Source organism: Rhincodon typus, unplaced genomic scaffold (genome assembly GCF_021869965.1).
Source record: "Rhincodon typus isolate 14 unplaced genomic scaffold, sRhiTyp1.1 hic_rhity00002211, whole genome shotgun sequence".
Taxonomy (NCBI): domain Eukaryota; kingdom Metazoa; phylum Chordata; class Chondrichthyes; order Orectolobiformes; family Rhincodontidae; genus Rhincodon; species Rhincodon typus.
The window spans coordinates 296-25000 of record NW_025967849.1 but is presented as its reverse complement, the minus strand read 5'-3'; the positions used below and the strand labels follow the sequence as shown (position 1 = coordinate 25000).

General features: G+C 39.4%; 1 protein-coding gene across 1 annotated transcript; it reads left to right on the top strand.

The window, feature by feature from the left end:
- Positions 1–2611: 2611 nt before the first annotated feature.
- Positions 2612–23637, top strand: LOC125481453 (intermembrane lipid transfer protein VPS13A-like; the record flags this gene model as incomplete). Its single annotated transcript, XM_048593015.1, has 8 exons — positions 2612–2759; positions 3458–3587; positions 7765–7889; positions 13605–13777; positions 22275–22495; positions 22581–22813; positions 23086–23178; positions 23278–23637. Coding segments are annotated over 8 exons (1483 nt in total), but the record flags the coding sequence as incomplete, so codon positions are not given.
- Between the last annotated feature and the right edge of the window lie 1068 nt (positions 23638–24705).

The following is a 24705-nucleotide window of genomic DNA, read 5'->3' as shown; positions in this document are numbered from 1 at the left end:
ACCCTCCAGCCCTTGGTGTGATTTTCCCTCTCTCTTTGCAGCCCACACCCTATTAAATCCCATCTGACATCACTTGCCAAGGGTCTGCATTATCCTGCAATTCTGGTCTCTGATGGATGTCATCCCTGGACCAGCAAAAGAGCTGCTGGCTTCTGATTTTCTAGGAAATTCTAGTGGCCCGGATGTCCTCCCCGATATCATGACCCTGCTTTTGGGAAGACTGGTCAGTGACCTGTTATTTGTATGATTGGCTCGTATTTCAGTAGGCCTTCCCGCAAGATGCAGATCTCTCAAAACCGAAAATTGCTGGAGAAACTCAGCAGGACTGGCAACATATGTGGATAGAATACAGAATTAATGTTCCCAGTCCAGTGACCCTTCTAAAGGACTATTAGGACCTAGGAAATACAGGGGATCAGAGGGACTTTGGTGTTCATGTCCATAATTTCTTGAAGACAGCAGGGCAGGTAGATATGGTTAAGAAGGCATATGGGATATTTGTCTTTATTAGTGAATGCATTGGATACAAGAGCAGGGGATTATGATGGAGTTGTATGTAACCTTAGTTCACCAACAGCTGGAGCACTGTGTAGTTCTGGTCGCCACACTACAGGAAGGATTGCATGAGAGGGTGCAGAGGAGATTCATCAGGAAAACAAAACAAAGAATTGCAGATGCTGGAAATCTGAAAAAGTACCGAAATTGCTGGGGAAACTCAGCAGGGAAGGCAGCATCTGTGAAGAGAATGCAAAGAATCAGTGTTTTGGGATCTGAAAATTCACTAGGATGCTTGGGCTGGAGCTTTTAATCAGTGAAGAGAGTCTAGGTAGGCTGAGGTTTGTTTTCCTTAGAGCAGAGAAGATTGAGGCAAGACATTGTTGAGTTGTACAAAGTTATCAGGGACATGGATAACATAGATGGGGTGAATGTGCTCTCTGGTCACTGACCCTTCCAAAGAGAGAAACAGTTTTAAGATGAGGAATAGGAGTTTTGGAGGGGATTTGAGGAAAAATAGTTTTTCACAGATGTCATTGTGTATCTGGAGCTCACTGCTTGAAAGGTGGGAACTCGAGGCATTTTAAGTAGTATTTAGATGAGCATTTATAACACCATAGCACACAAGACTATGGGCAAGTGCTTGAAAATGGGATTAGAATAAATTAATGCTTGATGAGTGGCATGGACTCAATAGGCCAAACACACTTGATGTGCTGTAAAAGCTCTGATTCTCTGACTCTGTTTCCTTCCAGAAGTCATTTTTTTAAGTAGAAATTCGGTCTTTATTGCCTGCATTCCTTATTCTTTAAGTTTTGTTACTTAATTTTAATTACTTGCAACTTCATTTCTGCATGTAACTACTTCAATTCTTTTGTCATATCAAGTTCTTAAAATTGCTATGTGTATTCTTTTAGTTCTAGTTTAATGAACCACTTCGCAGCTGTCAAAAACAGTTTCCGTTAACAGAAAATCTTAAAACCTACTCTTCAAATCAGTTTAAAGTTAGGAGTTTTGAGATTTGCCCCAATGCCATTAATACTATCAAATAATTGAGAATTATAGCTGAAAGATTCAACATTCGCTGTCTTTGGGGAAAAGTACAAAATTTCTGCCTCTTGCAAATGGAAAAAAAAACTTCCTATTTGCACTGAAAAATAACTTGGCTCTAATTTTAATACTGTGCTTACTTTAGCTTGTTGCACGTTGAAGTGAAAAGATTATATGGAAAAGGTTACCTTGATGGGAATGTTGAGTATGAACAATCATTCATTCATTCGGGCATTGAGGTTTTCAAATTGATGAAACGTTAAGCAGTTCACTTTAATCAATTATGTAACAATGTTGCGTTTTCGTCTTGCGCAGCCTTAGTTATAAATTACCTTAGCTTTAAATTACAAGCAAAGTAGATCAACAACATGTGTAGCTCCTTCAACAAAATGAAAACATCCAAGGTTCTTTTGACATTATAATAAAACAAACCATGATAGTAAACCAAATAATGAAATATTAATTCAAATGAGTGAGATCTTGGTTAAAAGCAAAGTTCGGAGTGGGGAGCAATATTCAGTGGTTTCAGTCCTACCGGTACTCAATAACTAATTTCTGCCTGTTAAGTACTGGATTTTAGGTAAATAGTCTGATGATTTATCAACAATGAATTAGTCTAGAGAAGTGCGAATGAGAGAGAGTTGGATTTTGCAGCAAACATAAGAACACTAGTGCTGGTTTCTTTGGGTGATACTACCAAGGTGTAGCATATAGGTAGGAAATACAAGGGATCCTTTCGAACACCGAAGGTAATAGTGTAGGAGCAAAAAGTCAAGTAATTTCAAGTGACTGTCTAGCTATGATTAGGTAGATAAGACAGAATCACATTTAAGTTATTTTTTGTTCGTTTTTAGAAGGCCAAATCACTTCCACTTATGCCCATTAAATTCAGGGTAGATTTATGGCATTTTTATGCTATTGTATGAAAAGCTAATAATGTGTTATAGTTTAGTTATTAATGACTGAAGCTTTTCAGTACCAACATTTTATGTTCCATATACACTTTTTACAAAAAAATTGCGTAACATAATTGACTTTTGAAATCAAATATTTTTAATTTCTCCAGGACAGTATTTGAGAATGAAGCTTTTCGGTCCGAAATCTCATTGCTTCAACCTGTTAATCTGGAAGTTGTTGTTGAACGCAATTTGTCTGCTGCTTGGTACCATGATATTCCTGATATTAAAATTCTTGGAACTCTGAAACCCCTACATGTAAGTGCATCTTTTCAAAATTATGTTTGGAATTAGATTTCATAATGATAGAAAGCAAATGTAAGTTACCCCCAATTAGGTTTCAAAATGTTACTAAACACACAACCTCTTAAACACTCAACACAATTATTTAGTTTTCTGTCTTTGTTCCTGCTGCCATTCATTTACATGACTGTTTTGAATGCTTTTCTGATTCAAAAGATTTACTAAACTATTTTTCTATATAACTTCCAATAGAATATTTTTTGTGTTACATAGTAGTGCAAAATGTAACTATTGCTACATTTGAATGACTTTCTTAAAGATCTAAATAATTATTTGGAAAGCATTCTGACGTATTGTGTGGAGACTTTAGAGAATTTCATTTTTATGTAGAATTGGCTTGTGATCATATGATGCACAAACTAATATTAAACTCATTAGATATATCTTGAACAAATTAGTGTTTGAATATATAAAAAAAAGGAAATTCTTAGCTTTCAGTGTACCAATTTAATCCTAAATTTATAACATTAGTAAAGAAACATATTGCCATTGTAACCTATTCTTCTTCAGGTTTTATCCACTTGATATATCTATATTTTGCCTGCCAAAACAGGCACGTCATAAATTGTGCCTCTCAGCTGTTCATACACATGTTGACTAATGCTTTCTAATAAATATTATTCTTCATTTGTATTGACTTGGTGTTTTGATAGGCTACGCTCAGCCAAGATGATTTGATCATCATATTGAAATCTCTGAATGAAAATTTGGGTGATAATTCTGTTGACGTTGTACCTGTACAAACTGAGAGGAATAGTTCAAGTCCTTCTCCAAGTTCTGCAGGTTTGCTTCCTTTTTGCATCGATATCAAAATTATTAATTTATCGTCTTATTGAGAACATCTGAATAAAATTGTTCTCATCTCGTGTTCGTTGACTTTTTCGACTGAACAAGAGCAGTTGATATTTTCTCAATGACTTTATTTAAAAACTGGATAATCACATGTTTTCAATGTGAAGGCAATACCCGATTTTCCACCTCCCCCTCATTCTGACCTAATTGTCCATGGCATTCTATGATGTCCCAGTTAAGCTTAATGTAAGCTTGAGAAACAGCATGTCATCTTTTGATTAGGCATGATTCAGTTTTCTGGAGTCTACATTTGAGTTTAACAATTTCAGATCATCACTTCTGCCACTGTCTTTATTTTGTTTTTTTTTCCCCTTTTGATTTCAGTTCACAAATGACAACTGTTCATAATTCTGTCATTCATACCTCTTCATATTTGAGATTTTTGCTTACCCAATTACCACTTCTTTCTTTTGCCTTAAATCATCAACACTTGACCATTTAAGCTCTTCTGCTTTCACCCTAGACGTATCCTTTTTTTTGTTTTTACTCCTGTATCTCTATTCCTAGCACTTTCCTAAAAACATCTCTAATTTTCCTAGTTCTGCTGAGTATTTTCAGTGTTTTCTATCTTTTATCCACTTTTTGTTTTTGTATCCTCTGTAACATTAATTCACTCACTCATATTCACCCTTCTCTTTGATTATTTCTTTCCGAATTCTTACTTCCCAGTGGTTGAGACGATGCACTGTTGGCCACGTTGTTCCTGAAGATCACAAATCCTCATTGCCCTCTGCACTGTTGGCTTTTGCACACTACCAGCTTATAGAGAAAATTATTATTGAAGCTGAAGGATACAAGGGGGTAAAGTCTAATGCACCACTTGAATAAGATTTGCCTCGATGAGCTAAGGGATATATAACATGGAAAACCAGTTTGAGGGCTCTAAACTGGAGTGTAGCGAGGGATTGATATTTTGGGTTTTGCAAAATTCTGAATTTTCACTTATTTGAAAACTAACAATCCCACTGTTTCAGTAATGCCTTTCCAAGAAGAGAGCCCTCATTTGGCTGTACATATTTCAGCCTCGTACTGTGTGATAGAATCTTGGGGCAGAATTTTAATCAGGCGATGGGGGTCTTGCCCATCAACTGGAAAGCCATAGAGAACACTGTTGTACTTTAGGAAGTCTCACCATTAAGTGGCCAGTTGCAAGCCTATCCTGGGATCAGTAGCCTGGGCAGAAATGCCGCCACCTCTGCCTGCTGACTTGACCCTTTGCAAGTCTTGAAGAGCTGCCAGTCATTAAGGCTGAGAGCACTGTATTGCAGGCAGCAACACCATTGTGGGAATGGTAGATACCAAACACCCAGGCTACGTTTAAGAGCAGTGATCAGGGCCCATGGGAAGGGGTTCACAAATGTTCTAGGAGTGGGGAAGAAAGGGCATAGTGGCTCGCTGCAGGCTGTATCCCCTTGATCGTGCCTCTGAAACAGGGACCTGCAACCCGAAAAGCATATAAGCAATCTGACCCGTGTTTGTTTGTCAGGCTTTCTGCATACTGGCTGCCCTGCCTGCTGCTGTTTGAGGACCAGTGATGGTGGAATGAGCTCCTCTAGTGTAAATTAATTCCCCCGTTAGGGTCGTAGGTCAGTTTGGGGCAAAACGGTTGACCATGAACTTTATCACCTGGACAGAGCAGAGATGGGAAGGTGTCAGGTTTCCCACCTTGCGCTCACTAGCCTAATTAATTGGTATTAAATTGTGCCCTTGATGTTCTGTGTATTGGCTGAGCAAATGGTATGAAGTTAACCTTAATTACAAAAAAAAAAGCAGCTCAAGTAGAAGGCCTATCACCGTTTCTAGACAAGTAGGAGTCTTAATTATTGTAACTTTGCCAGTGTTGCTCCTATCCTGAGAAATTAAAGAACTGAGCCAATTATCCTCCTTCATGAAACACTGTGAATCATCTGTTTAAAGTTGTTGGTTATGTGATGGCTATGCCTTATTTTCACTCTAGCAATCTATCCCATGAGATTTAGTGTTTGAAGATGACATGATTAAGAAGTTTTCAGAAAACAGACCCTGTAGTTATTGATGAAAATACTATAGATTGCGGGACGATATACCTAGACTGGTCAAGCAAGTAGGAAAGTGATAAAGGGAATTCATTCCAAAGACCTGCGAGGTAATGAATTTGGGAAGGGTAAAGTAGGTGAGGAAATGCACAATAAATGGTAGAATACTGAGCAGTGTTGAAAGGGATCTTGGAGTGTATGGCCACAGATCCCTGAAAGGATACAATATTATGTAATTTTACTGTAGCTTTTATGTTATTGTGTAATAAAGCACTGCGGCACTTGTGCAACATCCTGGCTTAGACTAAATAGAGACAGGTAGATTTATGCCACATGAGTGTGATGTAATGATGATTCGTTGCAATAAAATGAAAGTCATCTTCTGATGATCAACATTGCTCTGATTTATTGAGTTCATTACTGACCAGAAACCTGTGCATCAGTTATATCAAGAATATCCATACAAGAGACGCTTGGATAGTGAACTGCTTTGAGATGTATGATTGAATATTCCTGATTTGCTTATATGTATGCAGTTTGAACACTCTAGAACCACAGTACCATCTCAGTGAAAGTAGTTGATAGTACACTCAACTACATAGCCTCTTTGTTCACCATCAATATGGAAGTATTGTGGCATAGTGTTTGGGTAATATTCCTTTCTGTGAACCAGTAGATCCAGTTTGGGTCGCACTCCAGGGTTTAATATTCCTGGATGTTGCATTCACAAAGTGGCCAAACAGCTGAAATATCAAACTGCAAAATTCTGATATGCCTGTGACTGGCAAATCTTCTCGTAACCATGCTTGATGTGGCATGTAGATCCGTGCCTCTGGCAACAGACTTGTGACCTATTGCAGGAAGCTAGTTATGACAACAGACATAAGCATATCCACGGTCTGTCCTGTGCATCATTAGACTTGGGAAGCCTCCAAGTCTAAGTCATCACGATTGCATTGTGACTGTAGTACGTGCTGTATGTGTAACAGCAATGCCAAGCTGAGAATGAAGTCTCTTGACCTCAAATACCAGAAGGTACAATAGCAGTAAGATTGTGGGAACATAATCAACATCAGATTTCCCTCCAAGTAACGTAATGACTGAACTTAAATATATGTCTCCAGTCTGTAATCCTTGCAGAGACACGTCAAGGGATGTCTCTACCTAACAAACTGTAGGAATGCCATTCACTTTCCAGTGTCACTCGTATCCTGAGAATGATTATGAGAAATGTCCACACTGAAATCCTCATTAAGAATAATGGTAAATTTTTGCTGTATAAGATCTTCCCCTTCGGAGAAATTGCAGGGAAGAATGATGGGAGGGCAGATAATGGGGCAGGTTGGAGTCATAGTAATGTTTGCCCCCTTCCTTGCATCAGGGAAGTTATGTTATAGACAAGAAGGCCCAAGCTGGACTTTCTAGGGATCTGAGCATTGGTGTCCTGGCAGCAGCTCCTGCGATGCTGCTAAGTTCTCAGATGACAGCTTCTGGCTTCCTGACTGGTTGGAGAATCCAAACGGGCTGTGGATTCCAATTCTAGCAGAAAGCTTGCTAGCAAACATTCAAGTGTCTGATCGTGAAAAGAACTGGTGAACTTTCTGGTCATGTTGCAACACAAGCTTCTCTGCAGAAAACTCTGCCACTTCTGGACTTCATCTGAAAATTGGAAATTGCTGTAATTAATCTCTCATGTCTTGCACCCTATCACAACATATCCTATTAGGCTTCCTATTCCTCACTTAAAAAAATTTAAATTCCACCAGTTGCATAGGATTTGAACCTGGAAATCAAGAGAATTACACTTGGTCTCTGGATTATTAATCCAGTACATCACCATCTCCCCTTCACAGTGCAATTGTGATGATAACCGGGTTTCTTCATGGAGGACATTACTCAACGAGTGAATTTTTAGACCAAATTTGTTGTCTTGTGGTCATTTTTCTTTCTTATTGATACCAACTTGTTGACTGAAATTCTTAAACCGCCACAAGAAAAATGACAAAATAAAATCTGTGGAGAAAGATCTCTCATACTAATCTACTAATACTAATCTAATTTCAATACTAAAAATGTTTCTTTTTCTCCTTTAGGAAGAACTGTGGTAACGGCAGCTGTTGTAGAAACACACAAACCTCTCAGAGTTAAAACAACACTGAAGTTGGATTTCAAATTGGATGAAATTTCATTGATACTCTACAGTCAGTCCTTGAACCCGGTACAGCAGTTTTCTTAAATTATTATCTGCTGAAAAATGTTGTTTTTAGCAAGATGCCATTTTTGAATTTCTGCTTTTATTTTTGGTTCTTCAGAATCACTGTTTACAGTAATCCAGTGTAGGAAGCTGAGTTTGCACACACCAAGTTATCACAAGCAACATTGTGACAATGATCACCCAATGTGTTTCGGTAGTGTTTGATGGATGACTGTTGGCCAAGATACCAGGGATAAGTTTGTTTTTGTTCTTTAAAATAATACCAAGGGATAATTTCCATACATTTGAGAGACAGACAGCCTCAGTTTTGTGTTTCAAGTGAAATATGTCATCTGACATGGCAGCACTACCTCAGTATTGCACTGGAATTTTAACCTTGATTTTTGTGTTGAAGTCCTGGAGTGGAATTTGAACACCCACAGCCTTTTGAGTCAGAAGTAAAAGCACTGTCAACTGAGCTTAGGTGCCATTGGCCAACGTAAGCCATGTAATGTCATGTTTGATGGAATAGTTTTGGAAAAAGCCAATGTACAATGAAGCATAAAAATATGTGCTTGAAGTTAAATTTGGATTGGAATTAAAAGTTTGACGATATAATGATTAAATAATGGGTAGTCTTAAAAGAAGAGGTGTGGATACAGAATAAGTACATTCCCATTGATGGGGAAAGGAAGGGTATCCAAATCTAGGGCTCCTTGGATTTTCGGCCTCGTTTACTTGTTCGATGTTAGAGCTCGCATTAATTTTTAGAATAAGAGTCGTCAATGTATATTTTGGGATTCTTACAGCTCCACATGCTGTAAGATTGGCTTTTTGCTCAGCATCCATTTGAACACTGAAACTGGGTACATCAAAGCTGTCCTGTAGAATCAATGGCTACCCTACTCATTATAGTGTGCACGCTGAACATTTGGTCAAGGGTTTCCACTCTTGGATCTGAAAAGTGCTCAGTGTACCCAGACCTTATTGAGGTCTATGCAATCATGAGAGGTATGAGTAGCCAAGGTCTTTTCCCCCAGGATGGAGAGTCCAAAACTAGAGGGCATAGATTTAAAGTGAGAGGGGAAAGACTTAAAAAGGACCTAATGGGCAACATGTTCATGCAGAAGATGGTGCATGTGTGTAATGAGCTACCAGAGGAAGTGACGGAGGCTGGTACAATTACAATATTTAAAAGGCATCTGGATGGGTATAGGACTAGGAAGGATTTAGAGGGATATGGGCCAAATGCTGGCAAATGGGATTAGATTAATTTGGAAAATCTGGTTGGCATGGACAGGTTGGGGTGAAGGTGCTATTTCCATGCTGTACAGCTCTATGACTTTAAGTTACCCAGGAAAGGTGAAGTATCTCAGTAATTTGAGCACCAGATGAAGCTAACCGTTTTATACTTTGATTATGCAGTAGAAATATGAATGGTATTTTCCACTAAGAGAAGGATGCCATCAAGGCGCAAAAATTGTTTACAACACAAATGAGTCATGTGGTATGTTAATTTCAGCATCAGTGCATTGTCAGGTATGTAGCCCATACATCCCAAGGACTGGTGGTTCACATCAAACAGCGTATTGCTTTGGTTGTTTGCAATAGAAAAAGTACTGACAGTACTGGATCAGCCTGTTCTTGCAAAAATCTGGTCATAATGTCAAATCTTCAACACTTGGTGAACAATCTCAAGTGTGCCAAGAATTGCAATGATCACAAGTTTAAGATTATCAGTCATGTGTCCACAGTAACTCATGTATGCCAGCTAAAAGCTATATTCTACACAGGGGACCTCTCTGCAGGAGAGAGGAACATTTCGAGCCATTGCAACTTCTTTCAGTTGAACTAAAGCTTTTGTCCATGGTGCTTTTTTGGCAATTTGATTGGCAAGTTGACTTTATCAGCACCTTTTTCTTAAACTCTATAAAATGTTGTTGAGGGTTATTGTGGTGCAGTGGTAACATATCTACCTCTGAGTCAGGAGCCTGTTCCCTGAACAGGTTGATTGAAAAATATCTACAAAACATTGTTCCCTTTTGAAATTTGGAGCCCTTGCATCACTGCAGGCAGAAAGCTATGGCTGAACAAAAAGACACTGTCAAAGAGGCATTTTGTTTTAATTTACAAATGCTAACGATAGTTTTCTTCTATACCTGAGATAGTAAGAACTGCCGATGCTGGAGTCTGAGATAACACAGTGTGGAGCTGGATGAACACAGCAGGCCGGGCAGCATCAGAGGAGCAGGAAAGCTGACGTTTCGGGTCGGGAACCTTCTTCAGAAATGGAGAAGGGGAAGAGGGCTGTGAAATAAATGGGGGGGGTGCGTACGGTGATTGCAGGTAGGTAGTGTTGGGAATAGGTCAGTGAAGTGGGAGGAACAGATAGGTGGGAGAGAAGGCGGACAGGTCAATGAGGCGGGGATGAGGGTTGCTGGTCTTGGGATGAGGTCGGGGATGGGGAGATTTTGAAGCTCATAAAGTCCACATTGAGACCATTGGGTTATAGGCTCCCAAGGTGGAATATGAGGTGCTGTTCCTCCAGTTTCCAGGTGGCGTTGTTGTGACACTGGAGGAGGCCCAGGATGGACGTGTCATCCAGGGAGTGGGAGGGGGAGTTGAAGTGGTTCGCGACTGGGAGGTGTTGTCGTTTGTTGTGAACCAAGCGTAGGTGCCCTACAAAGCGGCCACCGAGCCTCCGCTTGGCCTCACTGATGTAGAGGAGGCCACATCGGGTACAGCGGATACAGTGGACCACATTAGCGGATATGCAGGTGAACATCTGTTTTAATGTGGAAGGTTTTTTTGGGGCCTGGAATGGAGGTGAATGGGGAGGTGTAGGGGCAGGTGTAGCACCTCCTGCGGTTGCAGGGAAAGTGCCAAGGGTGGTGGGGAGTGGGGAGTGTGGAGCGGACGAGGGAGTCGTGGAGAGAGCAGTCCTTCCGGAAGGCAGATAAGGGTGGGTCACTATGATGCGTAAGACAATCAATAATCCACCAGATGTGAAGTGCTCTATTCTTGGTCCTGTCTACATAGTGTACCCTTGTTGCTTAAAGGAGATGGAGACAGCCTGTTCACTTTTGCTACATGGCTGTGAGAACAATGGTAGAGCCTTTGTGTGTAGATACCCATGGGGATCCTTCCTTGAACTACACTGCCTGTGTCTCAGTAGGGGAAGCTGTGATTTGATTTCTCCTGATTCCGTTGTGCTGCCTGCTGGAAGAACAAAGTAGGCTAAGGAAACCAAGGATTAAATAATTCCTTCGTAGTGTAGGGAAACTTAGCCTTCAGGCGCACAGTCATTAGTCCTTGGTTGGCCACGTGCTGACTTGGAGTATATTTCTGAAGCTTGGCTACTATCTTCTTCAGTCACAGTTGGGCTGTCTGCAAGATTCTCCTGTTAAAAGTTCTTAGCTGTGCATTAACTTCAGATACAGGCATTCACCTTGAACAAGAGTTCTCTGTGCTTTTGCATGCATTCCAGGTGTTGGCACATGTGGTTGTACATTAGGTTGACCATTCTGCCAATGGTGGAGCTCATGAGCTTGAGAGCCTGAGGCATAGTTGGTCCATTCCTCCATATGTCAAATATGAGGTATCATTACTCAAGGGAACTCTACTAGATTGAACCTGCAGAAACAGTTGCATGGCAAAAAATGTGGCCAGACTCATCCTCCTGATGTCCTGTGTACCCCACAGAGCATTGTTGTGTCATCCCCTACCCAAAGGGGAACTGTCCTCTGAAACCTCTGCATCTGACATGTTCCCCGGATGCTTCGATTTGATTTTGATTTGATTTATTGTTGTCGCATGTACTGAGATACAGTGAAAAGAGTTGCTTTGTGTGCTGTACGGGCAGATCGTATCATTCAAAATGTATCCGGTAGCAGAACAGAGTGCAGAATATGGTGTTAGATCCACAGAGAAGATGCAGATGGAGAGATCAGAATTAATGTTTGAGGTCCATTCAAAACTCTGATAACAGCAGGGATGAATCTGTTCATATACGCATTCCAGCTTTTGTATCTTCTGCCTGACAGAAGAGGATAGAAGAGAGTAGAACTGGTATGGGAGGGGTCTTTGATTATGTTGGTTGTCTCTGAGAGGTAGTGGGATGTATAAATAGAGTCAGTGAATGGAAGGCTGGTTTGGGTGATGGACTGGCTGTATTCACAACTCTCTGTAGTTTCTCGCGGTCTTAGGAAGAGCAGTTGCCAGAACATGCTGTGCTGCACCCAGATAGGAGGCTTTCTATGGTACATCAATAAAAGTTGGTAAGTGTCTTTGTGGAAATACTGAATTTCCTTTGCCTCTTGAGGAAGTAGTGGTGTTGTTGTACTTCCTTGACCATCGTGTCCATGTGAGTGGACCAAGGCAGATTGTTGCTGACCATCACTCCCAGGAACTTGACAATCTGGACCATCTCCACCTCAGCACCAATGATGCAGACAGGGACGTGCCCTCCACTCTGCTTCCCGAAATCAATGACCAGTTCCTTCCATTTGCTGACATTGGTGGAGAGATTGTTCTTTTTACACCATGCTATTGAGTAATCTCTTTCCTGTACTCTTGTCGTTGTTTCAGATCCAACCCTCAACGGTGGTGTTGTCAGTAAACTTGTAAATGGAGTTGGGACAGAATTTGGTGACTGTATAAAGGAGTACAGTAGGGAACTGAATACACAGCTTTATGGGGCACTGGTGTTGAGGATTATGGTGGAGGGGGTGTTGCCTATTCTTATCCCTTACGGTCTGTGGGTCAGGAAGTTGAGGATCCAGTTAGAGGGGGGAGCCAGGACCTAAGTCTCGGAATTTAGAGATGAGTTTGTTTGGAATTATGCTGTTGAAGGTGGAACTGTCGTCAGTAAGTAGGAGCCTGATATAGATGTCTTTTGTTATCCAGATGTTCAAGGGATGAATATGGGGCCATGGAGATGGCATATACTATTTACCTGTTGGGCCAGTAGGTGAATTGCAAAGGATCGAGGAAATCTGGTAGACTGGTGTTGATGTGAGCTATGACTAACCTCTTGAAGCACTTCATAATTATGGAGGTCACTTGCGCTGTAGTGCTCACGCTTGGCCTTGGCAATATTTAGTCTTGCTGTAACTTCCTGTGCTGATCTGAGATTTGTTTTATCTTGGTTCCCACATAAAAAGCTGTCTGGTTTAGCACCCAACTAGACTTCTGCTGAAGCCTGCCTTAATTAGCAAAAGCCCTCAATGTAGTTTCCCTAGTTTCCTTGGAGTGGAAGATATCCCTCCCATCTCTTTAAATTTGTTCAGTATCCTTGTATCTGTACTTTCTTCTGTATCTGTTGGATAGTGGCTAGTATTAACTTTGCCCTTTGCATCCTTTTGTACTGTAACAAATTTGTTGTTAACGGGATTTTGAAATCGGTTGTCGTGCACTGGCGTGGATGAAACTAACTGAACACGGGCATGATTGTACTTCAGATGTTACTGACCTAGAAGACTCAACTACCCACTATTAGAGAATCTAATATTTCAGATCAAGACAAAATAAGTTCACTTCAGACAAAACAAAATGTTGGTTCTGCACCTTAAGAACTCAACTTAATGTGTGAATGTAAACAAAAATAGTTAATTTATTAGATTCAGATCCTGTTAAATTTTAGATTCTGATAAGTGGCTATTTTAAAAAAAACTGTTTAAAAATGATTAAGTTTATTATTCACTGAAACAAATATCCCGTTTGTTTTTCCAATTAAACCAGTTGAATCTTGCTAAAGAACGGAGATCTGAAGAGGACCAACTAGCAGAGTTCAAATTACATAAACTTTCCAGTTCATTCAAGATGCTCTCTGATGGATCCATGAATGCTGCTGTGAAACTTTTTAACTGTATGCTAGATGATAAGCGAAAGGCAATACAGAAAGCCACATCAAGGTACTTTTTTTAAAATATAGGCAGTACTAGCTCATGTATAGTCTAGCTTTTGGGAAATTTCTTTTCACAGCAATATAAACTGTTACCCTTCACTCACGGCACTCCTATTTCGACAGAAATAGAACTTTTGTAAAGTTATCTGGCTTTTTTTTTACAGACTGGGCACAAGGTTCATCCATCCGTGGATCAATTCCAATTGATATTTTGCATACGCACGCATCTAACAAGTGTTTAACGTGATGCCCTGCTAATTCTACCTTCAAAACCAGCTGCCATCCTAACTTTGTGGGAGATCAGATGTGGTTCATTGTCTTCTGAAATTCTTGTGCATACTTTAATTTATTTGCCCAAAATACAAGAAATATATTTAAATTTCTGCCAGAGAGTTTAAGATAAGCAAAGAGGCCTTTAGAGAAAAGTGGCCAATGTTCCTTATGTTTCCATTTTTGCTTGTAAGCAACAGAACCTTTATTTGGTTTCTGCTACATTTAGATAAAATGTTGTCTGATCAGGGCAATTTAAGCTCCACTTCATCTGACGTAGAATTATTGACAAAATACTAGATTATATTTACCTTATTCATTGTTAGTATGAGGGTAATGGGATAGTGGGCGGAGTGAGTAAATAACTTTTCCCTTTTTAATGAAATGGTTTCTTTTTTATGTAAATTATATGATATTCCTGTCAAAGGTAGTGACAAAAAGAGATTATTCACCCCCTTGACCTGCTCTCCCGTTCTGGATCATGACTGATGTACCTCCAATATCATATTCCCACACTATCTACATATTCCTTAATGTCATTAGTAACTTGAAAAGTATCAATTTCTGTCATGAAATTACTCAAATGACCTGTGGGGTAGAAAATTCCAAAAATTTTCCACATTTTAGTGAAGGAATTCCTCTTCATCTCAACCCTAAATAGCTTGGCTCTTGTTCTGATTCTGTGTCCCTAGTTCTAAAACTCACAACCAGTGGAATCATACTTTCTGCATCTACTCTGCCTATCCCTTTAAGAATTTTAGTATTTTCTTTGAGATTCCCTATCATCTAAACTCTAGAGAATTTAAGCCAAGTTTCTTCAATCTGTCCACATGATCTCACCATTCCAGGAATCAGTCCCTTTATGGCAAGTATACTCTTCCTTAGTCAAGGCGACCCAAATGGCGCGCACAACTCCAGATGCAGTCAAACCAGTGTTCCACACAATTGAAGTAAAGCTTCTTTGCTCCTGTACTCAAATCATCTTGCAGTAAACGTTAGCATGCCATTTGCCTTCTGAATTGCTTGCTCCACCTGTGTTAGCTTTCAATCCTTCATGAAAAGGACACCATGTCCCTTTGGACATCGGGACTTTCTAAACACTCTGTTCAAGAAATACTTGCACCTCTGTTCCTCCTATCAAAGTAGACAACCTTGCATTTATCCCCATTATATTCCATCTGCTGTATCCTTGCTCACTCACTCAGCTTGTATAAATCCTGAAGCCTCATTGCATCCCCTTCAACTCTTATTCCCACCAAGTTTTGTATTTTCTGCAAATTTATGAAAAAATCACAATTGGTCCCTACATTCAAATAATTGATGTAGGTTGTGAACAGCTGGGACCAAGGCACTGACCTTTGCAATACCGCACTGGCCAAAGCCTGAGAACAACCAATTATTCTAACTCTGCTTTCTGCATGTTGACCAATCCTGAATACATCCAGTGTATTGCCCCAATCCCTTGCACTTTAATTTTGTTTTCTAACCTCCTGTGTGAGACTTCATCAAAAGTCTTCCAAAAATCTAAGTACATTACGTCCAATGGTTTCTCCCTTATTGACTCTGCTAGTGACATGCTAAAAAAAAGTGTCTGGTTTGTCCAAATGATTTCCCTTCATAAATCCATGTTGATTCTATCCAATCAGACCATTATTTTCTGAATATCCATTAATCACATTCTTTCTGATGGATCTAGTATTTTCTCTATTACTAATGTTGGGCTCACGTCTTTTGTTCCTTGTTGTCTCCATTTTTTTCCTTTGTTAAATGGTGGAAGGTTGCAAAACCCATTCCAGTCTCAGCCACCTTTGCAGAGTTAATAGAATTCACTGTGTCCATTATCTGTAGCAGTGTCTTTAAAACCCTAGCGTTTTAAGGAATTGTCAACTTGCAGTGCCATTAATTTCACCATTGCTACTTTATTGCTAATAATTTATTTCAGTTCTATACTGACTATACCTTTTTGAAAGCTCATTGTTTCAGGGTCACTTCTTGTTTCTTCTTGAAGATGGGCAGAAAGTACTTTAGCTTTGCTGCCATTTCTCATCATTATTCTTATTAAACTCTCCTGTAATTGACCTATGTTGTATTATTGCTTTCTTTATCAATTTTTTCGTCCTCCATTGCTGAATTGTAAAATTCTCCCATGCGCGCTCTCAGAATATTTTTAGGCAAATTTATAAGCCTCCTTGTTTGATCTAATACAATCTTTAACTTCCATTGTTGGCCATGGCTGTCTTAATTTTCCTATGGGGCATTTTTGAAAATTGAACATTAATTCTTGAAGTACCTAGCCATTGCATATCTACTATCAAATATTTCAATGTATTTTTCCAATTTGCTTGTAGCCAGCTTCTTCCTCATAGCTTCAAAACTGCCCAAATTCCTATTCAAAGTCATAGTTTCAAATTGGACTAATTTTGCAAGTTTAAAGGAAAATGTTATGATATCATGGCTGCTACTCACTAAAGGTTCTTTAATAACAAGATTAATAATTAATCCTTTTTCATTGCATAATACTGGATCTAAATTAGCCTGTGCCATGGTTGGTGGTTCAACATATTATTCTAAAACTGTCGCAAACACATTCCAGGAATTCTTCCTCCAAAGTATGGGTGCTCATTAGATTTACCCAGTTTATATTTAGGTTGAAGTCACCCATGTTTATTGCATTTCCTGTACTACGTGCAACTCAAATTTCACGATTTATATTGTCCTATGTAATCACTACCTTTTAAGGCTTGTAAACTACTTCTACCAATGATTGCTGCCCTTTCTGTTTCTTAGCTCCACCCAACAGATTCTACACCTTGTTCTTCCAATCAGAAATCCTATCTCATATACTCATCTCGTAACTTATCAGCAGTACCCACTTCCTTTTCCTTTTACACTTGTCTTTGCTAAATAGTGTTAATCCTTTAATATTCAGTGCCCAGTCTTTGTCAAGTTAGTGTCACATGTCTGTAATGACAATTAAACCATATTCCTTTACTCGCACTGTTAATTGACTGTCTTGCTGTGAATGCTGCATATGTTCAGATAAAAGACTTTTAATTCTGCCTTTTTAACACATCTGCAATTTGACTTAGATATAGTAAGAACTGCCAATGCTGGAGTCTGAGATAACAGTGTGGAGCTGGAGGAACACAGCAGGCCAGGGAGCATCAGAGGAGCTCTAGAACTTATTTCTGTTGTTTTCCACTGTCATTTGCAGTTTTTGTAGTTCCCATAACTGTTTTCATTCTCTGAATTCTCTCTCTCAGGTTCCCATCTACTTGACATGTTAGTTTAAACTCTCCCCAATAATATCAGCAAATCAACCCATGAAGAAATTAGTCACAGTCCTACTAAGATATAATCCATCCTTGTGCAGGTTTTACCTGCCTGCATCCAGTCCCAGTGTCCCAGAAATCTCGAGCCTTCCCTTCAGTACAATCTTTCAAGTCATATGTTCATTTAGTTGAGCTCCCTGTCTTTATGCTCATGAGCACATTGCAGTGGGAGTCATTCTAAGATTACTGTTTTAGAAGTCCTGCTTTTTGCTCTCTTGCCTAGCTCCATAAATTCCACTTTCAAGAACTCATCTGTTTATCAATGTCTGTCACTGGTGCCACTGTGAGTCATTTACCTTTTCTCTTCACCCTCTTCCAACAGATTTTCCCACAACTGTTCCGTGACATCTTTGACATTTGTTGTGTCACAAGCTTGGTGCTTGCTACATTTCTTTGAATCATTGTCCTCACACATAACGAAAGTGGAAAACTGGTTAGTGATAGAGGGCCTTGGGGGACTCCTACATTACTTGCCTAGTCTTGCTAGACCTTCTACTATTCTCTGTCTGGCTGCATGCTCTTGATTTGTGATATAAGCAGTTTGTAAAATATGCTATCTTGTAATTCTCAGCTTTGCAGATATACTGTAATGACTCCAGATGCCCCTTGAGTTCCAAATCCTGAAGCTCAATTTTATTTTCAGCTGAATACATCACTTACTGTATCATCTAGGCCTCATGAAGTATTCCAGACATCCCATCAGGCACGCTGGACATCCCATGCATCTTACATGTTCTGCCATGCGTGAAGTTTGTATTCAGACTATTAACTATAAACTGGAGACTAGAATGAAGAATGTCAAATTACTCACCAATTAGTTTCAATGAATCTGGATCTTTACACTCACACAGACACTAAATGCTCGATCAGTTAACTTCCACACTCTGCATCCTGTAACTGCAACCATAGCTCTCAGCTTATATTCAACGTGCATCTCTGAATTTCCTTGCAGATCTGCTCTGTGCTCTTCTCTCTCCCTTATTCTCTCTCTTTCTTTATCAGGCAAATATAAGCCCTGATCCTATTTGTAACCCTCACCCTGCATTGACTTATTATTGTTACATGCTTTACAGGCAGATTGTATAACACAAACTGCATCAGGGTAGCAGAACAGAGTGCAGAACACAGCTTTACATCCACGGAGAAGATGCAGAGAGGCTGAGAGAGATCAGAATAAACATTTGAGGTCTGTTCAAAAGTCTGATAACAGTGGGGAAGAAGCTGTTCTTAAATCTATTTGTACATGTATTCCAGCTTTTATATCTTCGGATGGACGGAAGAGAGTATAACTGGGTTGGGAGGGACCTTTGATTATGTCGGTTGCTTTCCTGAGGCAGCGGGAAGTATAGGTGAAGTCAGTGGGTAGAAGACTGGTTTGCATGATGAACTGGGCTATGTTCACGACTCTGTAGTTTGTTGCGGGTCTTGGGAAAAGCAGTTGCCATACCAAGCTGTGATGCATCTAAATAGGCTGCTTTCTGTTCTGCATCTATAACAATTGGTAAGTGTCCTTATGGACGTGCTGAATTTCCTTAGCCTGTTAAGGAAGTAGAGATGTCGTTGTGATTTCTTGACTGTCACTTCGATGTGCTGGACCAGGACAAATTGTTGGTGATCATCACTCCCAGGAACTTGATACTCTCAACTGCCTCCACCTCAGTATCATTGACGCAGACAGGGGTGTGCCCTCTACTCTGCTTCCTGAAGTCAATGACCAGCTCCTTAGTTTTGCTGGTGTTTGTGGAGAGATTGTTGTTTTTACACCATGCCGCAAAGCACTCAGTCTCTTTCCTGTATTCTGTCTCATGGTTGTTTGAGATCTGACATACAATGGTGGTGTCATCAGCAATCTTGTAAATGGAGTTGGGGCAGAATTTGGTGACACAGTCATGAGTGTATAAGGAGTATGGCAGGGGGCTGAGTATGCAGCGTTGCAGGGTACCAGTTTTGGGGATTATGGTGGAGGAGGAAGTGTCACCTATTACTGATTTCAGTCTATTGATCAGGAAGTCAAGGATCCAGTCACTGAAGGTGGAGCTGAGACCTAGGTGTAGGAGTTTAGAGGTGACTTTGTTTGGAATTATGCTGTTGAAGGCAGAGCTGTGGTCAATAAGTAGGAGTCTGATACAGGTATCTTTGTTATCCAGATGCTCAACAGATGAGTGTAGGGCCAAGGAGATGGTGTATGCTGTGGACCTGTTGCGCCAGTAGGAGAATTGCAAAGGATTGAGGCAATTTGGTAGGCTGGAGTTGATGTGAGCCATGATTAACCTCTCAAAGTACTTCATAATTATGGAGGTCAGAGACACGTTGCGCTGTTTATATCCTGTCTCTAACTTAAATTTTTTTTACCATGGTTAACCCACCTAATGTGCACACTATGGGGCAATTTTTAGCATTACCAATCTACCTAAACTGCACATCTTTGGACTGTGGGAGGAAAGCAGTGCAGATGCAGTGGGAATGTGCAAACTTTGCAAAGAAAGTTGCCCAAGGCTGGAATTGTACATGGCCAGGGACCTGGGTTCAGGAAAGTTTCTGTCCATTATATAAAAATAATGATGAATTTTGATTATCCAGACTCAAATATCTCCTGTCCTTTTCTATTCTTAAAGAGAACAATTCCAGTTTCCAATCCTTCCATTTAATTGACTCCTCTTTGTACCTATTTATCACTCCAGCAAACCAACATGACCTGTATCGTCTCCAAGAACACTTGATATCAAAAGTTCTCCGTAATCTTCCTACGTGGCCTAAACAATGACTTGTAAAGATTTAGTGTTTCTTTATTTTTAAAAAAAATTCAATGCCTTTTTTACAAAACCACTTGTGCCATTCACTTTCCATAACCGGCTTATCAACTTGCAATGCCGCCTTCAAAGATGTATGGCCGTACATCCACAGAGCCTCTCATATTACACTTCCTCAAAACAACACCATTTATATTACATCGAAAGAAACAGTGTCTTCGTTTTGAAGGATGGGAAGATCTGGAACACACTACTTGCAAGGGCATTAAGAACAGATTCGCTCAAACCATCCAAAAGGTAACTTGGTCTGAGCTTGGATAGAACAGCTTGCTGGGATACTAGGGAGAAAACTAGAGCGTAGGATATGTTGAACATATCTTTCAAAAAAGCTGACACAGGTGTGATGGCCTAAATGGATTCCTTCTGTGCTATCAAATGCTAATACTCTGGACATGGTTCACTAATTTCTTTCATATCTTTCTTCTCTTGGTCCTCATGAAGTTCAAGTCATGTATAAATCTCACACCTGCTCTTCTTCCCTATTTCTAAGAAAATACTGATTTACCCAATTTTCCTTCGTGACCACTATGTTAATTGACATTATAAATTGCTATAGATTCCAAGTACAATGAAACTTATTTTCAAAATACCATCAATCAGTCACCTAAAGCCTGTAGGAGTGAGGTCCAAGTCATCTGTCATCATTCTGTCATAATTCCCTAAGGGACCTGCCACATACCCAATACAGCAGTTAGCTGCTAAATTAGCCCCTGCAGCAGCACCATTGCCTGTGTAGTGTGATTGTTAATCAGTTGTTTGCAGAGCTGCTAAATTCTAATGCTGCTGTTGAGACCAGAGCCCCATGACTCTTGGATGGTCTGTCAACATCATTCAAACCTCCAGTTGTTAAGTCAGATTTCTCAAGACTCACCAATCTATTCCTGCCTTCTAAAAGCATATTTCTCATCCACCATGTCATACCTTCCTGAAATTGGATTCGGACACGTAGAAGTTCACCCATAATTGAAGCAATCGCTTGACCTAGTGTAAAGACTTGACAGAAGTAAACAGTTAAGTGTTGATTAATTGTCATTTCTTGAGTTAGAAGGCAGGTTCCTGGAATCCATTGGCCACTTATCTGATAGCTCATTGGGTATGAATTGCAAAATGTGGCCAGAAATCATGTTGTCCTACTATTTGTCATATTTTCTCTTCTTTCCACCTGTCCTTCCATCTCCTTTCCTTTCTCCTCCATAATCCTTCAGAATCTTGGCTGACTTGCAAGAAGTTTGTATAATATAACTGTATTTGCCAGTGTTGAGATGACAATGCTGAGAATGGGAATTGTAAAGTTTGTATCACAACTGAGATATAGTGTGCAGGAAGGTGTTCACTTAGCTGTGGAATTCTTTCCTAAATTTATAATAGTAATTCCACCACTTTCTTTTTGCGAGAGCCATGTAAACGTATAGGACTTAAAAGTTGCTTTTTAATTCCATGATCATTGAGGGTTACTCCTTAATTGGTTATGGTGTCTAGGGCGAGAGCTATTGCTGGGAGTCCAAGTTCTTCCCAGGTAACTCTGCAAAATCAGTATTCATGAAGGGTTGGATGATTTTCAGGTGACCAAGCAACAGGAAGGTTATTTGTTCAGTGATTCTACCTAGGCGATTTCAAACGATAGGCTGGAGGATCCACAAATCATGGCTTTGGTAGCAACGCTTGCTCCTCTGCAACAGAATTTGCATTATTTCAGGTAAATATAAATGCTGAAAATATCCAATAAGTCAGGCAGAATCTGTGTAGAAAGAAACCAAACTAAAGTTTCAAGTTGATGGCCTCTCATTGGAACATTTTGCTTTATTTCCTCAGACACTGTATGACCTGCTGTCTGGTCATGCTGTTTCCTGTTTTTATTTTAGATTTTCAGCATCCACAGCAGTTTGTTTTTGAAAATGAAACTCTACTTATGTTGATCGTTCCTGTACTTGAATTTGGGATACCTTAGCAAAACATAGCAAATAGGTTTTGTTGCATCAGAAATCCAATTGGTTTGTGTAAGAAAAGATGTGGGTACTGTTATATTTTGCTTTTTCCCTCTGTTTCATTTCCTATAGATGCACAGTAATTGATAATGATTTTTCCTCCTTAGAATGATAGAAATGAAGCTAGGAGTTGCAAAGAATGCAATGATAGACTTCAACTACAAACAAAGAAGAGAAGGAATGCTTCTAGATGCAACTATACGTGATATTTATGTTTGTGCAAGTATGGAATTTCTACTCACAGTGGCTGACTTTTTTGTCAAGGCAAATGACCAGATCTCTACAGCTCCAGTGAATAAACCAACTGTCATGACTTCAAAAGAAAAAGGTTTGGAAAATAATTAAGGGCATTTTAGATATTTTTAAAGTTGGTGGAAAAAAAATGCATTTACATCCTTTTTTATTTATTAAAGTACCATCGCAAGCTGTGTCCAAAATGGAGCTTAGTGTTCACGTTCAGAATCCAGAGATTGTCTTTGTGGCAGATTTGACAAGAGCGGATGCCCCCTCACTTGTGGTGACTGCACAATGTGAAGCAGACATAAATAATGATCCAGAACTTCAACAGATAACTGCAACTGTTAAAGATCTCAAAGTTATGGCCTGTCCATTCCTAAAAGAAAAGAGAAAAGATCATGTTACCACGGTATATCATTATGAATATAAAATTGTGCATTTGCCGTTTGAGTAAAATTTGTGATACTTTTCAAAAATTTACACCTATTGTATTGAATATTTCTGCATTTCAGGTTTACTTCAGTTTAAACATTGATAGTATTTCTAGTTTAAAATGTATAAAGTCACCAAATTAAAATTGCTGTTCATTGGCAAAATCTAAATCTCAATTACCAAAACTGCTGTATTTACAAGGATATAATTTTGAATGTATAATGTAATATTCTCAATTCTAAAATATAGATCTTGCAGCCTTGCAGTTTGTTTTTCCAACGTACACAAGCAACGTCTGGTCCTAGTTTCTTGGAATTGGCAGTGAAATCACTAATGCTCAAAGTAAGAAAATACTTCATTTGTCTACATAGTTTTTGAGTTGCAAAATCATTTTAAAATGTTTGCTGAACAACTTTAAGTATTTTGTGTGTTACTTCTTAGGTATCTCCTGTTATCATTAACACAGTGATTACAATCACATCTGCCTTAAATCCTGCTGTTGATAGTCCACTTGAAAAAGACAGTGAAATACCACCTGACTTGTGGAATAAGAAGAATGTGAAAGACTTAAAATTCTGGTTTTTGGAGAATAATAAAAATAATGAAAGTAAAAATGCCCCAACAACACAATTAGAATCGACAGGAGAGAATCTGAAAATGACAGTGGACTTTATTTGTTTGACACTTGAAGCAGGTGTTGGACATAGAACTGTTCCAATGCTTCTGGCAAAGTCGACTTTTAAAGGGGATGTGAAAAACTGGAGCACATTCATTAATCTTCGTTGTCATCTCAACTTAGAGGTATGAAATTGATGGAAAATCCTATTGCATAAACATGTGTACGTGTTAGGCCTAGAGATAGCAAGAACTGCAGATACTGGAGTCAGAGATAGCACTGTGTGGAGCTGGAGGAACACGGCAGGCCAGGCAGCATCAGAGGAGCAGGAAGGCTGATGTTTCGGGGCAAGCCTGACCCAAAACATCAACTTTACTGCTCCTCTGATGCTGTCTGGCCTGCTGCGTTCCATTTGCTCCACACTGTGTTATCTATGTTAGGCCTATACTTGATAATGTTTTTACTATGTTTTCTGCAATGAAGCTTTGTGATGTGAAATTCTGATGAAGTACAGTAGTTGAAATTTGATAGTTCTAGTTTATTTTATAATGAGCAGATCTATTAGCGCTCAAGGTGAATTTATGAAAGAAAATTAGGGCATGTATTATTAATCGTGCTGTTTTTCTGATTAAACTTAATACCAGTCTCAGTAATTGATTTTTAAAAAGTATCTATGGTGCTAGCAGAAGTAAAACAAAGATGATCTGCTAAAGTTTGGTAAAATTTAAATTCAGTTAATAAATCTAGAATTGAAAGCTAGTTTCATCTACAGTGACTACACACTAGCGTCGATTGGTGTGAAAACCCATGGTTTTTTTAATGTCTTTCAAGGAAAGAAATCTGCTAGGCTGGGTGGCATACCTATAATTCCAGAGCCATGTCAATATGTTGACTCTTAACTGAGTGCTGAAATGACCTGGCAAGCCTCTCCGGTTTAGGGTAATTGGGGATGGATAATTACAGAATTATTATGGCACAGGAGGAAGCCATTTGGCTCATCGTGTCTGTACTGGCTTTTCAACGAGCATTATTATGTAGTACGATTCTCCAGTATTTTTACCATACCCTTGCATATTCTTTCTATTCAGATCATCATCTGATGCCCTTTTTTTTTCAATACCTCAATTGACTCTTCTACTACATTTCCAAGCAGTGCATTCCAGACTAAACCACATGGTTTTCTTTTTCTCCTCCTTGCATCGTATTTGCAAATCACTTTATATCTATTTCCCACATTCTCAATACTTTTACAA